Source organism: Mytilus californianus, unplaced genomic scaffold (assembly GCF_021869535.1).
Source record: "Mytilus californianus isolate M0D057914Y unplaced genomic scaffold, xbMytCali1.0.p SCAF_2, whole genome shotgun sequence".
In the NCBI taxonomy this organism is placed as follows: domain Eukaryota; kingdom Metazoa; phylum Mollusca; class Bivalvia; order Mytilida; family Mytilidae; genus Mytilus; species Mytilus californianus.
In genome coordinates this window covers 36,790,876-36,814,569 of record NW_026262668.1, presented here as the reverse complement: position 1 = coordinate 36,814,569, position 23,694 = coordinate 36,790,876, and the positions used below count along the sequence as shown (strand labels likewise).

Below are 23,694 nucleotides of genomic sequence, written 5' to 3'. Positions count from 1 at the left end.
AATTAGGGGCCAAAAATAAGCATTTTTGTTACTTCCATACATAACTTGTGTGTTAGTGTATGGATATCTCTGACATTGTACCACAAGGTTCCATATCACAAAGGGAATGCTGGGATTGGTTTTGGGGGTAATTGCCTCAAAATTTTAGGAATTAGGGGGCAAAAAACAAGCATTTATCTAGTTTCATGACAATAACTTGTGTGTAAGTGTATGGATCTTTCTGAAATTGTACTACAAGGTTCCATATCACAAAGGGAAAGCTGGAATTTAGTTTGGGGGTAATTGCCCAAAACGTTTAGGAAAAAGGGGCAAAAATAAGCATTTTTCTAGTTTCCAGACAATAACTTGTGTTCAAGTGTATGGATCTCTCTGAAATTGTACTGCAAGGTACCATACCACAAAGGGAAGGCTGGGATTGATTTTGGGGGTAATTGCCTCAAAATTTAGGAATTGGGGGCCAAAAAGGGGCCAAAAACAAGCATTTTTCTAGTTTCAGGACAATAACTTGTTTGTAAGTGTATGGATCTTTCTGAAATTGTACTACAAGGTTCCATATCACAAAGGGAAAGCTGGAATTGAGTTTGGGGGTAATTGCCCAAAACGTTTAGGAAAAAGGGGCCAAAAATAAGCATTTTTCTAGTTTCCAGACAATAACTTGTGTTAAAGTGTATGGATCTCTCTGAAATTGTACTGCAAGGTACCATACCACTAAGGGAATGCTGGGATTGATTTTGAGGGTAATTGCCTCAAAATTTTAGGCATTAGGAACCAAAAAGGGGCAAAAAACAAGCATTTTCTAGTTTCAGGACAATAACTTGTGTGTAAGTGTATGGATCTTTATGAAATTGTACTACAAGATTCCATATCACAAAGGGAAAGCTGGGTTTGAGTTTGGGGGTAAATGCCCTAAACGTTTAGGAATTTGGGGCCAAAAAGGGGCCAAAAAACCAGCATTTTTCTAGTTTCCAGACAATAACTTGTGTTCAAGTGTATGGATCTCTCTGAAATTGTACTGCCAGGTACCATACCACAAAGGGAAGGCTGTTATTGAGATTTGGGGTGATGAATCATAAGGGGGTTCAAAAAATTTGGGGGGGGGGGATTTTTTTTTCCTTTTTTTCCTTTTTTTTTCTTTAAAATTTTCCATTTTAAATTGGTTATTTCTGATTTATATATAAAAGCAAATAATAATGATATGGTTTGAATAGGTAAATTAAAATTTTCTTAGACCACATACATTCTGTGTCAGAAACCTATGCTGTGTCAAATATTTAATCACAATCCAAATTCAGAGCTGTATCAAGCTTGAATGTTGTGTCCATACTTGACCCAACTGTTCAGGGTTTGACCTCTGCGGTCGTATCAAGCTGCGCCCCAGCGGAGCATTTTATTATACATTGTGACAATGGAGTTGTCTCATTGGCACTCATACCACATCTTCTTATTTTTTTGTTTTATTCACTAGCTATTGCCATTTATACAATACTACATTGTATAAGTAAATTGAACCTAATTTTCATGAAAATCCTCAACAATATACTTTGGTTAAGCTTGTTTGTATGCAGACAATAAAGACAAGATATTTTAGGTTGCAGGCATATAATTAGGATCAAGATAGTTATAATCTCCAGGCATGAAAGTCATATAGTCTCTGTCTTTTACACATGTGTCTTTGCTGGGAAGTCTAATTGGCTTCAATCTGTGACTAGAATTGTGCTTCCCTGTTTCAAAGTTGCTGCAATGAAACAAATTAATATATATATAATGTTACAAAAATGATAAACCATAAAACAACTGTGTTTAAACTTCTCATACAGAATTGTAAATCATGAAGTTTAACTGGTTTTCTCGCTGTGTTGAAGACCCATTGGTGGCCTTGGACTGTTTTCTGCTCTTTGGTCGGGTTTGATATCTCTTTGACACATTCCCTGTTTCCATTTTCAATTTTGAAGCCTGACTCAGGGGATTTTTTTCGCTGTGTTGAAGACCCATTGGTGGCCTTGGGCTGTTTTCTGCTCTTTGGTCGAGTTGTTGTCTCTTTGACCCATTTCCTTTCTCAATTTTATTATATGTAGTGATGTAACAATATTGATTATTCACTTTCTATGATATCTTTAAAAATATAATAGACGCTGCACATCTTTAAATACTAAAATTTATTTATTCCAAAAGTACTAGATAACCACAACTAATGAAGCCACAGCTTAAATCGATTCTAAGATATAAATGTGTAATTAAAGAAATTCACAACAAATTGATTTCTTTACAGAAAAAATAAACTAAACCACAGTGAGATAAGAAAGTCTGATTTGGTACAGGCGCTTATATGTAACACTATATGCATTACAGCATATATGTTGACTGCCTTGTTTTTATTTATTGAGTAACCCAATTGAAACATGAACCTGAATTGTACCACTTTAAATATAAATACAATTTAAATAAAATGCTCTGCAGGGCGCAGCTTGATACGACCGCAGAGGTCGAACCCTGAACAGTTGGGGCAAGTATGGACACAACATTCAAGCTTGATACAGCTTTGCATTTGGATTGTGATTAAATATTTGACACAGCATAGGTTTCTGACACAGAATGAATGTGGTCTAAGAACTTAAAAATTTTAAATTGGACATTCACCTATTATGGTCCAATATCCAAAATCTAAATACATGGTTAGATTCAGCATATCAAAGAACCCCAAGAATTCAATTTTTGATGAAATCAAACAAAGTTTAATTTTGGACCCTTTTGACCTCAATGTGGACAAAGTTGATAACGGGGCCCAAAAATCAAAAATCTAAATACATGGTTAGATTCAGCATATCAAAGAACCCCATATATTCAATTTTTGTTGAAATCAAACAAAGTTTAATTTTGGACCCCGATTTGGACCAACTTGAAAACTGGGCCCATAATCAAAAATCTAAATACATGTTTAGATTCAGCATATCAAAGAACCCTAAGAATTCAATTTTTGTTAAAATCAAACTAAGTTTAATTTTGGACCCTTTGGACCTTAATGTAGACCAATTTGAAAACGGAACCAAAAATTAAGAATCTAAATACACGGTTAGATTCGGCATATCAAAGAACCCCAATAATTCAATTTTTGATGAAATCAAACAAAGTTTAATGTTGGACCCTTTGGACCTCAACGTGGACCAATTTAAAAACGGGGCCCAAAATCCAAAAACTAAATACACGGTTAGATTCAGCATATTAAAGAACCCCAAGAATTCAAGAATAAAACCCCATTGAAATTGGTCAAGAAATAAGCAATTTATACGAAGTATCTTCTTTTGCACAATACTGTGCAATTAAATATTTCTTGCTATTGCGCAACACTGTACAATTGACAATTTCTTGCTATTGTCTAATATTGTGCTATTGGATATTTCTTGCTATTGCGCAATACTGTGCAATTGGAGATTTCTTGCTATTGCGCAATACTGTGCAATTGAAGATTTCTTGCTATTGTGCAATACTGTGCAATTGAAAATTTCTTGCTATTGCACAATACTTATTATATAATAATTTACACATCCTGTTTGGTGTGTATCTCCTACCATATCATTATTATTTGCTTTTAAATATAAATCAGAAATAACCAACTTAAAATGGAAAATTTTAAAAGAAAAAAAAAAGGAAAAAAAGAAAAAAAAATGAAAAAAAAAAAAAATCCCCCCCCCCAAATTTTTTTAACCCCCTTATGATTCATCACCCCCAAACTCAACCCCAGCCTTCCCTTTGTGGTATGGTACCTTGCAGTACAATTTCAGAGAGATCCATACACTTGAACACAAGTTATTGTATGGAAACTAGAAAAATGTGTTTTTTGGCCCCTTTTTGGCCCCAAATTCCTAAACATTTAGGGCAATTACCCCCAAACTCAAACCCAGCTTTCCCTTTGTGGTATGGAACCTTGTAGTACAATTTCAGAAAGATCCATACACTTACACACAAGTTATTGTCCTGAAACTAGAAAAATGCTTTTTTTTTGCCCCTTTTTGGCCCCTAATTCCTAAAATTTGAGGCAATTACCCCCATCATCAATCCCAGCCTTCCCTTTGTGGTATGGTACCTTACAGTACAATTTCAGAGAGATCCATACACTTGAACACAAGTTATTGTCTGGAAACTAGAAAAATGCTTATTTTTAGCCCCTTTTTGGCCCCCAATCCCTAAACGTTTCCGCAATTACCCCCAAACTCAATTCCAGCTTTCCCTTTGTGATATGGAACCTTGTAGTACAATTTCAGAAAGATCCATACACTTACACACAAGTTATTGTCATGAAACTAGAAAAATGCTTGTTTTTTGCCCCTTTTTTTGGCCCCTAATTCCTAAAATTTTGAGGCAATTACCCCCAAAATCAATCCCAGCATTCCTTTTGTGATATGGAACCTTGTGGTACAATGTCAGAGAGATCCATACACTTACACACAAGTTATTGTCTGGAAGTTACAAAAATTCGTAAGTGTTCCGCGGAACCCAGTGTCTCGCCTACTTTTTCTGTTAATCGCAGGCTCAACAAAAATGAGGAAGTAAATCAATAAAAATATTCCTCTTGATACTATCTTTTGATTGTAAGAACTTTCTGTCCAAGTTTGGTAAAAATCCAGGATAGTTTATGAATCTAATAAATGTTTAAAAACTTTATCTGCAGACTGAATGTAATGTTAACTTGAAGAAAACAAAATTTCCTTCTAGATACTAGCATTTGATCATAAACAAGCTTCTGTTAAAGTTTGGTGCAAATCCAAAATAGTATAAGAAAGTTATTAAAATTTACAAAACTTTAACCACAGAGTGAATGTGTTGTTTCCTGACAGGAAATCTAAGTCCATTTAAAGGTAAAATACGGAAAAAATGGATTTATTATTTTACAAAATTTCCTTCTAGATACTAGCTTTTGATCATAAACAAGCTTCTGTCCAAGTTTGGTACAAATCCAAAATAGTATAAGAAAGTTATTAAAATTTTAAAAACTTTAACCACAGAGTGAATGTGTTGTTTCCTGGCAGAAAATCTAAGTCCATTTAAAAGTAAAATACGGAAAAAATGGATTTATTATTTTACAAAATTTCCTTCTGGATACTATCGTATGATCATAAACAAGCTTCTGTCCAAGTTTGGTAGAAACCCAGGATAGTTTAAGAAAGTTATTAAAATTTTAAAAACTTTAACCACAGAGTGAATGTAATATTTCCCGGCAGAAAAACTAAGTCCATTTATAAGTAAAATACGGAAAAAATGGAATTTTATTTTTACAAAATTTACTTCTGGATACTATCTTATGATCATAAACAAGCTTCTGTCCAAGTTTGGTAGAAATCCAAGGTAGTTTAAGAAAGTTATTAAAATTTCAAAAACTTTAACCACAGAGTGAATATTTGTGGACGCCGCCGCCGACGACGACGACGACGACGCCGACGGAATGTAGGATCGCTATGTCTCGCTTTTTCGACTAAAGTCGAAGGCTCGACAAAAATGCTTATTGTTGGCCCCTTTTTGGCCCCTAATTCCTTTACTGTTGGTACCATAACCCCCAAAATCAATCCCAACCTTCCTTTTGTGGTATTGAACCTTGTGGTAAAATTTCATAGAGATCCATTCACTTAAACTAAAGTTAGAGTGCGAAAACCAATGTGTCTTCGGACGACGCCGGACGACGCCAGATGACGACGACGACGACGCCAACGTCATACCAATATACGACCACAAAAATTTTTTGCGGTCGTATAAAAATTATCTATTGCTCATTTATCTAGTAAAGCTCTCACCTGTAGAAAAAAACTCATTTTCAAAAAAAAAAAATGTTTTGCTTGCTAGCCCCATTTTGTTAAAGTGTCTGAAGAACTTAATATCAAATGGCTGTGGCCTTAGTACTACAAGTTCTTAAGACGAGAGTGCACACGCTGAAATGTCTCGCCTTCTTTACTAACCATTGATATTATGTTGATAGTCCTAAATATAAAGCTTTACTACAACTATCACATAAACTTATAATGATCCAAGAAAATGATGTCAAGGTCATATAAACCAAACGAGAAATACATGTACACCTTACAATCATTCAACAGTCAAGGGTCTAACTTAAATAAGTTACTAGAGAAAATAACATACATTTGTTATTGAGGGCTAAAAAATCAAAAATCTGTGATAAGCTATGTATGTTACATGTTTCAAAGGGGCATTATACATCCTTTATTTTGTTAAATCGTGTACTAGTTCTATTGATATTATAATTGTCTTTATGTATATTAAACTTTAGAAAGATATAACAGCCCATAGTTTGCCAATCATGCATAACACACCCATGTTATTACAGAAAAAGTATGCCTGTAATAACTAAAGGGTATTATTACAGCTTCTCTACATCTCTTCAAAGCCTTTTCTCCTACATATATCACAATGTATTTTAATTTATTGTAATAAATAATGATAAGAGCATGTAATGAGGTTCTGCGCAAGCTTCCTAGTCATTCCCAAGTGTCTCATGTAATAAGTTAAATGCCTGTAATAACTAAGCATTGTTATTACAGCTAAGTTCTTACTTAAAAGCCTTGTCTCATTGATTTACCATGGTTGATCAAAAATGTATTAATTGAATTGGAAAATTCGTTCTCAAGGTTATGTATTAAGTTACTGCGTAAGTTTCAAGAATTCCCAAGTGCCCACTGAAAATAAAAAATTTGATGGTACATTTAACTGATAACAAACATATGTTACTACAGATTAAGAGAAAGTATCCATAATAACACATGTATGTTATTTTTCTCTAATAACTTATTCAAGTTACACCCTTGACTGTTCAATACACTAAATATAGTTGACTTATTGCTTATAGTTTCTAAGAAACAGACTTAACCAAGAAAACTAAACATTGACCAATGAACCATGAAAATTAGTTCAAGGTCAGATGAACCATGCCAGGCAGACATGTACAGCTTACAATCCTTCCATACAACAAATATAGTTGACCTATTACTTATAGTTTAAGAAAAACAACCAAAACACAAAAACTTAACACTAAGCAATGAACCGTGAAAATGAGGTCAAGGTCAAATAAAACCTGCAAGACTGACATGTACATCATAAAATATTTCCATACACCAAATATAGTTGACCTATTGCATACAGTATAAGAAAAACAGACCAAAACACAAAACCTTAACTATAACCACTGAACCATGAAAATGAGGTCAAGGTCAGATGACACATGCCAGTTGGACATGTACACCTTACAATTCTTCCATACACCAAATATACTAGACCTATTGCTCATAGTATCCAAGATATGGACTTGTCCACCAAAACTTAACCTTGTTCACTGATCCATGAAATGAGGTCGAGGTCAAATGAAAACTGTCGGACGGGCATGAGGATCTTGCAAGGTACGCACATACCAAATATAGTTATCCTATTACTCATAATAAGAGAGAAATTAACATTACAAAAAATCTTATGTTTTTTTTTCAAGTAGTCATTGAACCATGAAAATGAGGTCAAGGACAATAGACATGTGACAGACGGAAACTTCGTAACATAAGGCATCTATATACAAATATAATCAATGCTGTTCATTGACATTTAAACACAACTATTTTCACTACATTTATAAGTGGTTACCTGTCGACACAATCCTCACAGAAATCAACCTCCTCTCCTACAGGACAATCAAGGCAATGCCATCTGGTATCTGGTATTGGTTCAACTTCACATTTGTCACACTAAAAGAATAAAGGAAAGAATCTAGCTAATCTGGCTAAAACAATATTTCTTGTTATCTAATTACAGAGCATACAAAAATAAGGTGGTGAATTTTAACAATATGTTGAATGATTCATCCTTAAATATTTCTGCATATATCAAAGGTAGTATATATGTATGACAGAATTCAAATCAGAGTATTATCACGTTCAATGAATCAACAGAATTCACCATTTTGCAGTGAATCACTCAAAAAGGGATTTTCAATGTCACTCAATATTCAGTTTGTTGTCATATTGAACAATTGTTGAGAAATTAAAGTAAACATAATGTAGAGATTTTGGAATTGTCCAACCAATTGGTTCAATAAATACCAGATGAAAGGGAAATGATATATCCTGTTTACAAGAAAAATCAATGACAGATTTAAACAATGACTGCATGAGTGTTTTTGTCCTTGGACATTAATATGCAAAATAATCTGATATTTACTATTTTAAAAACAAACCACTGCATCTTCAAAATCCTGCATTGCCTCATTTAAATTATTAAGTTAACTTTTACTACATTCCTAAAAGGTATTTACAGCAATCATTTTATGAAAATGCAGTTAGTATCAAAAGTCTTCAGACATGGGAACTAATTTTTTTCCTCAACAAAGTTGAGAAGTTAACATCTGAGTTTCAGACCTGTTGACAAAGAAAAATTTGGTGCAATCTTTCCCAAAAATTATTTTCTACTTTCGAAATGTATACAGTAATAATAAACGGTTTGAGTACACATACTTTAAACCCTTCATGAAAACACTGTAAAGATTGTAGCTTCTGTTTCTTTAATCTTTTCAGTTTCATCAACTCTTCATAGTCCTCACTATCTCGTAGTTCTACTGGTATAGATTCATCATCCTTAAATACAAATATAATTCTGATGCACCACTGCTTTTAATCTTCATTTTGATTAAGTAACACCATAAATTTCAGGGCATCAATTCTATGATCAAAGGATTTAGAATAGTTTGTGCAACCACAGACAATTCTAAAATGTATGATGTACCAGTAAAGGAATCTTCTTTCACTTGCATTAGAATTGACATGATTGAGATAAGGGAATTGTATATGAGAATTAGCAGGCATAATTTTTTTGTTTGATGTTCTCTAATAAAAGTTTACTGGCTCTACTGATAAGATAAATGTTAACTGCCCTATTATCAGTAAATCACAGAAAAATAAAAAAAAAAAAAAAAATCTTGCTTTGGATACTTTCTTTTCATCATAATAAATCTTTTGTCCAAGCTTCATAAAATTCTATGAAGATATGACAAAGTTATTGACTAAAACTAAAACTAAAACCACAGACTGAACGAAAAGGTTAATGCAGACAATGACTTCAGAATAAAGGATTGCTAAATCTCTTATCTGGAACAAAAATTATGGTAGGTAGAGAAACCAATACAAAAGTATTTTTCATAAGTTTTCCTTAACTTATGACCTAGTGTATATAAACACATAATACTTAATCTTCATATTTTACGTATACATACTGATATAAATTCATATTCCTCTGCCATGCTCCCTTGAGAATCTTCAGTATCTCTGCCAAAACTATGGTAACTTTGTGATTCGTCATCATCAGACATGTATACTGGTGGCTGATGGGATTGGAGAAATGTTGATGGCTGATAATAAAACTTGTGGTACCTGTGATGTCTGTGACCTTGCTGAAAATAAATGAATAACACAAATTAATAATGATCATGATGATGATATGTCTTCAATGATCTTTTCTATTTTCTTTTAAAGAATTTACCAAGCTATTGTAAATAAATATACTTTGATTTAAAGAGCAGCACTTCAATGTCTTATATTTTATCAACTCAAATTATTTTGTTCTTACTTTTTCATAAATATTATACAAGAAATGCAAGGTCCCTAACAATGTAATTTCCCATATAATTTCTATTTCCAAGGGGCATAACTTCTGTATATAAAAAGTTGATCTGTGCTGATTATCAAACTCTTCATAGACCTTGCAAAGGAAAATGTTTGATATAAATTTTATAAAAATCTGACAAAAATATGTAGGAAGAGTGTTATAACAGCAATTTTCAAAATAAATTATATTTTTTAAAAAGGGACTTAAAATTCCTGTAAAAATAGTTGAGTGACACTGATTTTCATTTGAACTTGTCCAAGACATTACTGTTATAAACTAAATCAAAGCATCGTCGATGTTGTGATCCAGCCATATTCATAGCTAGTCTCATATTCTTTCTGACCATACTTTTTTCTAAATTTTTTTTATCTTTTCATTCCAATCTTACTGTAAAATTTCTATGTTATTGTCCAAAGGTAGGGAATTTCGCAATATTGATATAAATATAAATATATATACTGATCTTTCAATTTTAGACTCTGTCAGATTTTATTTTTGACAAGAATGGAAAGGAAAATCGTAAAACAAGTAATATATTTTCTATATGCCATTAATAATGACAAGTTTAATCATTTCCAGAAAGAGGCCTTATAAATGCACTTTCTCAAGAACAAAAATTTTAAAAAAATAATAAGTTCATTCTGTATTAAGAAAAAATACATTTCCTGTATTCAAATCTGAATTTACAAATACCTAATGCTGAGATATTTCCAATTACTGTTAAATAGCTATAGCAATATAATGGGTTATAAATGTAAAACAAACAAATAAATTTTATTGCAGAAAATGCTCAGGTAAGAGTTATGAAATTTTGTTTAATATTTCAACCAAATTTCTGACAATTGTAACTAATTAATTAGAACTTGATTATTGACTGAGCTTCTGTCAGATGATAATGGCACTGTTTTATTATACATATTTTTTTCATTTTAAATATTTTCTTTGAAAAAAAACCACATCAGATTAATCATTCAGCTAGCTAGCAAAATTAACAGAATATTTTAATGTAGTGTAGATCAAAATAAATAATACATTTGTAGGTTTACTATTGAGGTCAAGAATGTGTGTATTCAGTTAGGTGTGTAATAAATTGTGTCTATTTAATTAAGTAACAGGTCATGAGATATTAACTGTTTTGAATTAAGCCTGGGGTTGTTTCTAATTAATACTTATTTGAAAATCATGACAGTTAATGATCATTCTGACTCTTACTTGCCTATGGAAAGAATTGGAGTAATACCATTTCAAAAAAGTGTGGGAATCAACTTAGATATATTAATACACATGTTGACCTAGGCTACATTTCATTGAACAATAATTTACACAAGCACAAGATACTCATATAATACTTTCAAAATTCTTATCAACTGATTCAATTGATGTACAAATACTTTTTCAAATTAATTCATAAATAGTAAATCATCATAAATTTTGATTTAGAAAGGAACTATATGCAAGTATATCTAAAATAAAGTCACTATTCAACCAATCTTTTCTTAATTTAAGGGCAAATAACATGTCAAAAGTTTGTAGTTGATGATTAAAATGGTATAGAAAGTTTCTGCAAGTCATAAAACTAGTATACATATTTGTTTAGGGGCCAGCTGAAGGACGCCTCCGGGTGCGGGAGTTTCTCGCTGCATTGAAGACCCATTGGTGGCCTTCGGCTGTTGTCTGATCTATGGTCGGGTTGTTGTCTCTTTGACACATTCCCCATTTCCATTGTCAATTTTATAAAAACACATAATTAGTTTCATGATATGTCATCAACTTAGTATTCTGCACCATCTCCAAAACCAGAGTGATTGCATAGATCCAGCATGGCTGAATCAAAAATGAAAGGCTAACTTGAAAGCCCTCACAATGCAATCTTCCATATAATTCATATTCCCAAGGTTGACAGGGTCAACAAAAATCAGATGAAAGATATATTATCGGTCTTTCCAAAGTATGGAACCTTACCAGCAGTGGTCTTTTGCCTATAATTGCTTACATCCACTTCATTTGAACTTTATTGGATAGTTGTCTCATTGGCAATCATACCACATCTCCTTATTTTTATATTGGTATTGATGGAAGATTTTTTTATATTCTCTGTTACTCTAACAGGCTCCAGATGATTTAGAGCTTTTAATATTGTATAGATGTCTTATTGTTGACGACCTTATGTTGACCTCAAGACTTAGTTGGGTTACTGTTTCATTGATATATATATCTAACATCTTATTGCAATCTTTTTTCTAATCATTTGATGTTAGATAAACACGATTTCTTATTTCAAATCTAAAAACACTATCATTTGCAGATATATATCTTGAGAAATTTTTTTTTTCCAAACTGCAACTTTGTAAAGAAAAGTTTCCATATATTTTTATTTGATTTCATTTAGAATTTTGACACCATTCCAAGCTCACACTCACATCTATATCTTATAAATAGAGATACACATATCCAACTATACATATTTATAATAACTTACCTTTTTAATACCTAAGTTGCCAACATTAGGCATCCTGCCAGGTATAGGCAGCCCAGCCTTTGCTAATTTTATGAAATACTTCTGTACACGACTAGCCACCTAACAGAGAAAAACACACAAGAGACATTTCAATATACATTATACTAAATAAATGGGGAATGTGTCCATGGGACACCGATGATGCCCCCCCTTGCATATAACGTTATAAAGGGACATAACTCAAGACCTGTACTTGATCTAAGTTTTGTGGTAATAAGCATTGTTTATAAGTTTCATAACATTTAGTCGAGGCAAACTTTAGTTAGAGAACGGAAACAAATATTTCAGCAATTTTTCCATTTGTAAAGGGGCATAACTCTAGAACGGTAAAAGTGACGCCACAAAAAATGGAACTTGATCTGCGTTTTGTGGTAATTAGCATTGTGCATAAGTTTCATAACATTTGGTTGAGGCAAACTAAAGTTAGAGAACAGAAACGAATATTTCAGCAATTTTTCCATTTGTAAAGGGGAATAACTCCAGAACAGTAAAAGGGACGCCACCAAAATTCAAACTTGATCTGTGTTTTGTGGTAATAAGCATTGTGTATAAGTTTCATAACATTTGGTTGAGGCAAACTAAATTTAGAGAACGGAAATGAAAAATTCAGCAATTCTTCCATTTGTAAAGGGGAATAACTCTAGAACGGTAACAGTGATGCCACCAAAATTCAAACTTGATCTGTGTTTTGTGAAAATAAGCAAAGTGTAAAAGTTTCATAACATTTGGTTGAGGCAAACTAAATTTAGAGAACGGAAATGAAAAATTCAGCAATTCTTCCATTTGTAAAGGGGAATAACTCTAGAACGGTAACAGTGATGCCACCAAAATTCAAACTTGATCTGTGTTTTGTGAAAATAAGCAAAGTGTAAAAGTTTCATAACATTTGGTTGAGGCAAACTAAAGTTATAGAAAGGAAACCAACTTTTGGACGTACAGATGGACGTACAGATGGACAAGGGTAAATCTTAATGCCCCCTCCACTACAACGGGGGCATAAAAATCACTATAAGCCTACTCACTGTACATAAAAAGTGACATATGGATAAAATTTATACATGTATGTAAGGCAAACCTAGTTGTCTTTCTTCTTACCGATAATTACTTGAATAAGAAATGTATTGTATAGGTAACATATTAGCTTAGACTTATCAACTTGTATTTGAAATATCAGATGATAATGATGATGTAGTCAATCATTTCCAAGCTCTTTAAGGACCCTATTGGTGTTTGTTTCTTCATACTATCTTGATGATCAAGGAATAGTCAACTTTTTGGAGAGAAAACTTTTTATTTTGAGTTGCTGTCTCACTGGCATACATCCCACATCTACCTTTTCATATTTATAAAACAGAATATAAGTAATTGATGAGTTCAAAAATTATGGTGTCTTGAATAATTCCAGTACAAACATGAAAGATTAATCCTTTCTTCACAGAACATGCAGAAGTTTGCAAGATTAATATTTCAATCAAAGTGCTTGAAAGCACTGAAGGGTAAAGATTGCTTTTATCTATCAGTGGGAAGTAAAATTAAACATTGCATTGTAAAAACATTGGTTGCAGTTGATTCAACTACAATAATATATGGAAAAAGGAAGATAACTCCAATTTTAAAGATTACTTTAACAATGACATCACTGATATTTTTAGAACAGATATTAGATAACTGCACCTTGCACAAGTTATGTAATTTTCTTGACAAGTATAAAATCATTTTTTAACTTGAATATCTTAGCATATATTTCACTAATAATATTTCTGGAAATGTTCATGGATAGGATGTTTAGAATGTTATGATCAATGCACTATATTTTGTGTATCTCAAAAGTAGTGATAAATCTTGGAAGATTTAAATATCAAGTCAGTACAATGTACCATAGGGTATTGATTGCATTTCATGTAATCTTTACCCAAAAATTGTTGATCAGACTTGCTTCTATACCTTTTTGGAAGTTTTATTACCTAAACATGTCAAAAGCAATAACATGCACTGTTCATTTAAAATATCACAGTCATCATCAGTGGCCAATTTTATACATATCTGCTGTCAAAACTGTCTTTTCATTTCATAGAGACTAATAATTCTTACTTGCTGAGGTGTTCTGTTTCCTATAGCTGTTGCAATCTTCTGCCATCTTTTAGCCTCCACATCTTCAGGAGGGTAGGTTATCAGCAAATCTTCTAACCTAAGGAAAATACAACATTTTGTACAATTCATTAATAAAAACAAGAATACACCAATAAAATGAACATTATCAGTAAACATCATTAAACACTGATTACAAGGGAAGCCATGCATTTTATATACATTTTTACCAGACTGAACTTGACCCTCCTATGTAGCTATATATAGATTGGTTTATATATTTATGCTGTGTTTGATACATAATCATTTTGGAAATTTTATAAAATTATGCTTACTTTTCCTTATACTAAATTGTAGGTTCAAAAAAAAATTAAGAAAATTTATTACACTACAACAATTCATAATTTCATAATACCTTTTCTGTTCTTCTATAGACCAAAGCTGGTTAAATGTGGCTGATTTGCCCTCTTCTTTTATACGACCCCTCACTAAACTTGACTGACCATCAAATGTCTGTAAGTTAGCATTGATGGGTTTCTGTTCATTTTCTGTTGAAGCTGAAAATTGTATATTCCTGATCAAGTTAGGAGGGTTGAGTGCTGACAAATGTGTTTACATTTTTTATGTGCCTGTCTTAGAGTCAAGAGCTTGTAATTCAGTGGTTGTTGTTGGTTGCAATCAGCTATATTTGTTTAAGCATACATAAGGCTGTTGGTTTTCTTTTGAATTGTTTCCCATTTTGTCAAGCTGGGGCCTTTTAAAGCTTACTATAGAGTATGGATTTTGCTCACTGTTAAAAGCTGTACATTGACCTACAGCAGTGTATCCCAAACTCTGCCTGACCGACAAAATATCATTCGGTCAGACAGAACTTTTAAGATTTTTTAGTTCAGTATATACATGATATACATGAAGTAGAAAAGTTCAAATTTCTTTTTCGGTCAGACAACCCCTAAAACAGTTTGGCACAGACTGCCTACAGTTGTTAACATTCTCGCTCTTTGGTCTCTGCTGGACAATTATTTCATTGGCAATCATACCAAATCTCGATATTTTATCTATATGTATTTTCTGGTATTTTTGTGTTGTTGGTTTGCTGTCTCATTTTTTATGGATACCCTGTAACTCCTTTTCTATTTTTATTCAATATCTACATGGATATAACAAAACTTTTATTTAGTATCTAGAATAGAGGAAAATGTTTTTTTCATTGAAATATCTGTATTATTTGCTATAATTTTTATGTCATACTTTTACACTACAGATGTTTATTCATCTAACTGAGATCTTTAAACTTCAATTTAATCAAAAAAATTTGTAGAGAGTGGACAAATAACCACACATACCAGCCTATCGCATGATCAGTTTACCTAGTCATGCTTTAAATTTCAGAGTGAGGCTAATATAATTAGGTCACCTCTCTTATGTATTAAAATATTCTAAATTGCTTTGAACATGTTGAAGAATGCATGTGTAAAGATAAGGAGATGTGGTATGACAAGGATGTAAACAACTGCAGGTCACCTATTTACATGTAAGTTAAGAATGGAACTCATCATCATGATCATGCTCATACTGTGGATTCATTATAATTCGTGGGATATCAATTTTAGTGGCTATCTTATGTATACTATACATAATAGGTGAACCACGAATTGAAATGTTAAACAAAGTAGGCTTGTCTGCAGACTTAAGTAAAACCACAAAATCAAATATCCACGAAAATACAATGTTTTCTAATTCCACAAAAATTGGTACACACAAAAATAAATGAATCCAAAATAATTCTTAGTTTGAGGAACTGTCTGCCTACCTGCACCATTAACAAGCTGTTTTTTTAACCTTGTCAGATGTTTTGGGATCCCTAGTGATGTAAAGTCAACAGTACTGGTGTACTTTTCCCAATTTATCATTGGTAATTCTGCAATTCTCTGTTGTTTTGGTAAGTTTAAGTCTTCCCCTCTTTGTAGCTTGTCCACAAAACCTATAGGATCTTCTAACGCATCATCTCGACATTTATAAAGTCTATCTAAATCAGAAATAGCCTGAATTCTCTGAGCTTCCAATAGCGCTATAGTTCTCAGCATGGCATGATAGTCTGCATTTCCTTTTAAAGCAACATGATCAGATTCAAAGTAGTATGTGTCAATTTCTTCATCTATTTCAACTTTGACCTTACTGATATCCATTTCCATTGGTTGGTTTTCACCATCTGTTGACTCCATATTGGTTTTCATCAACCTGTACATGTATAAAAAAAATTTCTTACCGAAAAAAATACACAATAGATTTTCTGGAGTGTTTTGAATTATTCAGTTGCTGTCTTATTGAGGTATATTATACATTTTATACATACTGCTGATGTTCCAAGGGTGAATACAACTAGGTATGAATTACATTCTATGAGGGACACTGCTTCTAAATTGTGGAATGACCTACCAAATGATACAAGGAGCGCTACTACTTTAAACCAGTTTAACATGTTTAAGGGACTTACTGATAAGTGGGCAGGGGAGCAAAGGGTATGTACTTTTTGTACTTGTTCCTTTTGTTCATTGATCTATGTCTTCCAACAACTCTGGAGCAGCATGTCTGACAAGTAAACATTTATCTTTTTTTCTAGTTCTTATGCTTGATTTGCTTAGTAAAATCTAAATGCAGACTAGTTTAACTTTGTATATTTATACTTATGGTGCCAAATATATTTAAATTTGAAATTTCCTTGTTATGGGACCATGAACAGGACTCAAACACGTCATTGACAGTTTTTGACACATGGACTCTTGTCCGGATCATTTTTAGGCCAAAAAAAATATATGTTTGTTTACGGTTACCAGACCGACCCTAATTTGAGCGCCAATCCCAAGCCATTTTATTTTTGTCGCAAAGAGAAAAAATTAACTGAACTTGTGTCAAAAGTGAAGTTGGAGATGCCAATAAATTCAATCAATTGCCTGATACATTCCAATGTTCACAATTGTGAATATGACAGCTCTTTTAAGGAAACTTGTGTAAACTCTACCCATGGACAACTCAAACCATGGCAATACAGACTGCAAGACTCAAAATCATGATGCAAAAAATAAAATGGAAATACCGACCTTTTATGATGTAACCTTAAACAGACATATATTTTTTCTTGGCCTTACAGAATTTTACATAGTTAATTTTATTATGAATGTGTCCTACTAGTGCTTTCATTTTATATTGCCTTTCAGGTTCATCATAAATATCATAACCTTTTGGCTTATATGGCCGTATTTACACCACAAATTTTACTCTTGAGTCATTTTTTTTTTTTCATTTCTGCAGAAGGAGCCAAAATAAACTAAGTTGGGAAAGAGGTTTGAGAAGCTCCCCTCATATAATAAATGTTGTGAGTAGTATTATTATGGACAATAGTCATCTGCAAACAATAGGTGATTTAAACTGTCATGACTGTGTAACTGAGTGGACCATATCAAATGAAACTCATGTGTTTGTTTATTTTGCTATCTTCTACAGACTGGAAAAAAATGCACATCAAAATCCAGGTAAGTTTTTAATTTTCTGAATCATAGACTACATACATTTGTATACATGTAACTTTTATATATCTAGGTCCTGTCATGCCTTAAAACTACAATGTATCCTAGATGCATCAGTTTGTCTGGACTCATAGTAGATTTTGTGGTGTAAACACAGCCATATCTTTCAATTCTTTTTAATGAACCTTAATATTCTGCAGTATATATATGAGATTAATTGATACCTGTGCTTATCACAAACCAGTGTCTATTAGTATTTAGCTTTGTTAATTTAAGTTTTAATTCTGCTATTATTGCTTTGCTAGGCATGTGTATGTGTTGATAAAAGTTAGACATATGTATCATTTTTGTATGTGTTCTTGCATGTTTGTAATGTCAGTTTAGTATGACATTTTAAAAGCTATAAAGAGCCTATGTTTTACCATATTGTATGCTGTATAACGACTTTAAATTTGATTTAATTTGAAAGTAACAGATTATATCCCATTTTCCAGGCTTTTGTCAGGTCAGGAATAACCACCAGTTGGTGGATTATACCTCAATTGACGTATAATCCACCAATTGACATATATTGGTATAGACCAATTGACGTATAATGCAAGTTTTTTTGTTATAAAATGCTAGTGTGAGATAGGAGCATCATTTTGCAACTTACAACCTATTTTATGACCATTATTGAGTCCTCTGAAAGTTTCAGTTTTGTCAAAGCCTGCTGCATCTCTTGAGAATGCATGTGTACAACAATTCTTTTGTTGAAACATCTGTACTATTGACCATGATTAACTTTTAATAATGAAAGTAAAGTATTAACAAAGAGCTTCATTCACCTGTGGAGTTGTACTCATAATCACATGACAGTATTGATCATTGATGTCCATTGACAGGTGATAAGGGATAAATTTGCCAATCAAGAATTGACAATTTATTTCTTTACAGTGCAAGGGAAACAACTGCAGTCTAAACGGCCGACACCAAATAATTTGGTAGATATATATTATTTACCTTTTTTAGCTTTTTCATTTCTAAATATTGGCTTTTTAATAGTTGTAACAGAGCTGGAAGGTATCATTTATCAGTTTATGATTTCTAAATATTAGAAATATAACCCCGTTGAATTTGACAATATGCACTAAAACTTTTACGAAAGTTTTTTTTTTAAAGTAGTACACTAAATCAAGTACTACCAAGATAGCACTCTCTGGTATCTATACTGTACATAACTGCAAAACATGAACACTTACAATTTATTACACACAAAAATGTCAAAACAATACATTAATCTTATAGATCCTAATTATACATACACGGTAATACTATATATATTTTTTCTTCTAGAACGTAAGTTTAAGAATCTTTTATAATATAAGTGAAGGTGCTATCTTTAGTCAAATTCAATATACAGAGAATCACAATTTACCAAGGACGTATGAGCCGCGGTATAATTGTATTAATGTATATACCATGTACGGGAATATGTCAGACCCCTTCTAGGATTTGCATATTTGGAAAAGTCAGATATGTCTATCCAAGAGTATTTGATACTTACAGTTCTCATGTATAAACAACAAACACACCTACTTACCAAATCATTTAATATTTATAAACAAAGCAGGCTAAGTTACAAATAACAGAATAATAAGCTCACAAAAATTTTTCTTCTCACTATAAATTAACCACAAGATAATTAAGATAATTAAAATACACACCATAGTTCAGATTTAAATATCAAGATTAAATTTAAGGAAAAAAAAAAAAACTCATAATTTACTATAATATGAATATATAATACAGGTTAATTCCTAAATAATAATAAATTTTAAAACATTTATTTGAAATGTTTTTATATAAGGTAATCTGGCGCAATACCCGCAAGGGTAGTCGCCATTAAACTCTATTTAGTAGTAGACAAGATAACAATAGAAGAAACTGCAAATACAATTATTGATTAAATGCAATATGTTATGTCACTATACTAAACTAGGAATGTTTGACATGTTTTCATACAATAATATGGTTTTAAGAAAACAATGCTCCATTTTGGTTGAATAATTCGCTTTGAAAAACAAAGAATTATACGTCAATTGGTCTATACCATTATATGTCAATTGGTGGATTATACGTCAATTGAGGTATAATCCACCAATTGGTGGGTATTCCTGACGGGTACAAGTCAAATCGGCACCTGGTAAAATCGGCACCTAAAGAAAAAGTTAAATCGGCACCTGGTTAAATGGGCATCCGGTCAAATCGGCACCTATTTATAGTCAAATCAGCATTTAGGTGGTCAAATCGGCATCTTATAATATTTGATTTAATATAAATAATTATTAATATGACTTGTATAAATGATCTTTCAATTTCTAATTATGTTTAACAAAATTTAGGTGGGATTTATTTTATTCATTAAATTGTTGAAAATCATCACATGTTAATTATTTAGCAGTTAGAATACATAAGTTAATATGTTTGAAGTTTTCTCAACATTCTATGACTGATGTTTTGATTAGTTTTCTTTTCAAATAATTAAATAATAACTTTTATCAATTAAATAATTAACATGTTTGTTGTTTTAACTCTAAACAGGTAGTTATTGATGTTTTTTCCTCCAAAACTTAAAATAAAAAAACAATGAAGCCATTACCCAAGCTGTTATCAAATCATGAGAAAATTAGAACCAATAAAAGGGAAAACTATGACCCCCCCCTTTTCAACAAAAAAAAAACATATTAATATCCACAAAGATGTTTTAAAGTCAATATTTGTAGATAACACCTTCATTTTAATGAAAAAAAATAGACATATTCCACATAATTTACATGGGTGCCGAAATGACTACATTAGGTGCCGATTTAACCAGGTGCCGATTTGACTATACCAGGTGCCGATTTGACTAGAATTCATACCGGACTTGTTTGTTGATTTTTCCCGTTACCCTTTCGCTTAGGCTATGTCCATCGGTGCAATTATACTGTAATGTAAATAAATTTACTTTGATAACAATTAAGAAACTTTAAAATACAATGTCCACCACTTAATCGCGAAATCCAATTGTATGAGGGTTCTTATTTGCAAATTAGCTACCTTATTTCACTGGAGGCGTCCATATTGAAATCTCCCGGATGATGATAAATATGACTAAGGGAAAGATTTCAAGCGATACTATTGTGACGATTTTGGTTTCTAATATGAACCGAGAATGTACTACAAAGATACTGAATATTCAATTTAATGGACCTTCAGCAAAGAGGTCTACTAGACCTAGGTGAAGTAGTAGAAAGGGAAAGTAAATTGCTGTATAAAAGTAACACTTGCAAATTTCTTTGCGAAAAAACACATCTAAAGAAAGTAACCGACCATCTGGACAAATGGCAGAATGTTGCTGAGAGAGATATTGAGTATATCGGGTTTTTTTTAATTTTTGAATGATTTTACTTGAACTTCTGTCAGTGGCGGATCCAGAGAGGGGGCGTAGAGGGCGTACGCCCCCCCCCCCTTTTGCTTGCACTTTTTTTTTTTGTAAAATGGTTAATCAGACTAGACTTCGCGAACTTTGCCATTTCCCGTGTATTTAATTTTTATGCGACAATTCTTTACTTATAAAGATATTTTTCGCTCGTATTTACTGTAATATATTATTGATTATGTCAAAGTCTTGCATGTGATTCGCTACGGTGGAGTTGACCAGTACGTCGAAAAAAACGTCACTCAGTCATTTTGAAATTCAAATTACAGTAACAGTTACACATTGCTAAGGCTGAGGATGACAAGCATGACGCCTTCAAAGCGACAAAGTATTGAGCAAGACTTCTCTTTCACAATTCCACCCAACAGAAAGTAATACTCTATTACACTCTCATAAAAAAAAATGTTCCACAGCAATATTATTTACCTACGAAAACATGTTTAACCCCACACGCTCCAGCCTATTAATAGCATAGCTGAATAGTGTTCCCCAATCAGTACGCTCTAGATATAGATTTAAAGTCTAAGGTACGGCCCATTTGATTTGAGGGGGCAATCTGAGATATTTTAGAGAAAAAATTCTGACCCTGATTTTTGCCTTAAACAAAAATTCTGGCCGTATCTGGATTGAAAACAATAATCTTGTCTACTTTTTTGCTATTAGAAAAAAATATTTTCAACAAAATTATTTAGCATTAAATGAATATGATGAATCCCATATCTGACCGGAATGTCTGTCACAAAGTTTCGCCGAACTGATGATACTGAATACTTTTTTCAAGGCCCGACTGCAACCTGCCTGCTGGGTGTGGCCTATATGTCTCCATGTGTCGACCGTCATTCACAACTTCATTGTCATTTCCGACTCATTCGTAGCCTTTGGTTGATTTGGAACCCCTCACTTCCCTTGTTGGTTGAAACATTTCAACCAAACATTTGGATAAAAATTGCTTGTTTGTCTTTCTTCGTGTCGGTCGTATTGTAAATTTCATTGAATAGCCGTATATCTTGTTTACAACAAGAAATCTGTGAGGTTATGCTAACTAACCATACAACAAACGAAAATTTTCCAAGTCCATTTTTACTGACAAATCCAACATCAAATATATTAATTAGTACATAGCTTTGGATCCATCCAATCATTTTATAATAGACAATTAATGGAGAGAATACGGCACCAAAAATGTCCAAACCCTACACTTTAACTATAAAATGCATTTTACACTTATTTTATGTTTTTTAGCCAAAAAAAGGTCCAAAAAATTTTTCGCCTCGCTCCGCTCGGCAAACTTTATTACTACGCCCCCTTTCCAAAATCCTGGATCCGCTACGCTCTGTATTTAAAAATATTCACATTTTAATATACAGGAAACCCTTGAGTAAAAATTGGGTCACCAAACTTGTTTTGTTTAGTTTTTTTTTGCTACCGTGATAACAAACTACATAAATTTACTGTACATTCTGTTATAAAATAAATTATTTGAGTTATCTCCCCTTATAGAGGAAATAAAAATAAAAATAATTTGATTAATTAAGAATAAAAAGCATTTGTAAAAAAAGTTACCATGATAGAATTATATCAGATTTATCATTTGATTTCTTTGTTAAATTTCATCATTTTTTCATAGACGACAGGAGCAAACAGCACGAAAACAGCTAGATTACTATGAAAAGGAAAAGGATAAATATAAAATACATGTATCTGAATACGAGGTAAGCTAATTTCAGTAATGTAGCAGTAATGTACATCTTAAACCCGGAATTCAGGAAATTTAAGGAGGGTAACAATAATCTTATGAGCCCAGGTAAGACAATGCTAATAGTCTTACATGCACAGCTTACAGCTATTTACTTGTAAAAATAATATTATAAATTATATACCTACTAAAATGAGAAGTTCAGTTTGTAAGTACACAGTTTTCATCTCGCAAGAGGACCTATAGAACAAATGAGAATTTATTTTAACCCCATTACCCTCCTTCTCTGCACAATCACAGCATAAAGTAAACTAAAGAAAATCAACTTTTTATCACCAGACGGTTCTTAGAAACAAAACTATGGCGGGTTGGGTTAGGAGAAACTACTTACTTCAACCAGGCATATAATTTTTTGAAATTGATTAGTGAATCCTATAAGAAAAAGCTGTTATCCTTTTAACGTGACGTAATCTCTGGTCAAAGTTTCACAAACTTTGAAATAGGCTGGGCGGGTTGGGTTTCCTGATTGTTGATGGCCATACGGTGACCTATATTATTTAGTTGCTAACCTTCTACGTCTTTTTGGTCTCTGGTGGAGAGTTGTTTTATTGGCAATCGTATCACATCTTCTTATTTTTAAATAGATTTGATATAATGTCACCATGTACACATTTTGATCTAATGCCATGGAGACAAACACGTCATTCGAAGCGTAAGAATAAAATTCAAGTCTTGAAAATTTATCCGGGTCGACATA

General features: G+C 32.4%; 2 protein-coding genes across 4 annotated transcripts in view; one reads left to right on the top strand and one right to left on the bottom strand.

Moving 5' to 3' along the window:
* Positions 1-1,582: 1,582 nt before the first annotated feature.
* LOC127729814 (ZZ-type zinc finger-containing protein 3-like) lies at positions 1,583-20,928 on the bottom strand. Of its 3 annotated transcripts, XM_052237727.1 has the most exons (10): positions 20,860-20,895; positions 20,682-20,746; positions 16,065-16,492; positions 14,667-14,808; positions 14,255-14,351; positions 12,125-12,223; positions 9,254-9,430; positions 8,499-8,618; positions 7,633-7,733; positions 1,583-1,735 (listed from the first exon to the last, which is right to left on the bottom strand). In XM_052237727.1, exons 3-10 carry the CDS (start codon positions 16,486-16,488, stop codon positions 1,585-1,587), a joined length of 1,311 nt encoding a protein of 436 aa, XP_052093687.1. In that variant the 5' UTR covers positions 16,489-16,492; positions 20,682-20,746; positions 20,860-20,895; the 3' UTR covers positions 1,583-1,584. The 3 variants fall into 3 exon arrangements, with proteins under 3 accessions (XP_052093687.1, XP_052093686.1, XP_052093689.1); XM_052237726.1 differs by lacking the exon at positions 20,682-20,746 and having other exon boundaries at positions 20,860-20,928; XM_052237729.1 differs by lacking the exons at positions 20,682-20,746; positions 20,860-20,895 and adding an exon at positions 20,768-20,850.
* LOC127729815 (uncharacterized) overlaps positions 20,917-23,694 on the top strand; it is a 16,380-nt gene continuing 13,602 nt past the window's right edge. Inside the window, exons 1-2 of the mRNA XM_052237730.1 lie at positions 20,917-21,173; positions 22,869-22,953. Coding sequence (XP_052093690.1) covers positions 21,007-21,173; positions 22,869-22,953 — 252 coding nt within the window. The 5' untranslated portion in view covers positions 20,917-21,006. The remainder of the gene's footprint in view (positions 21,174-22,868; positions 22,954-23,694) is intronic.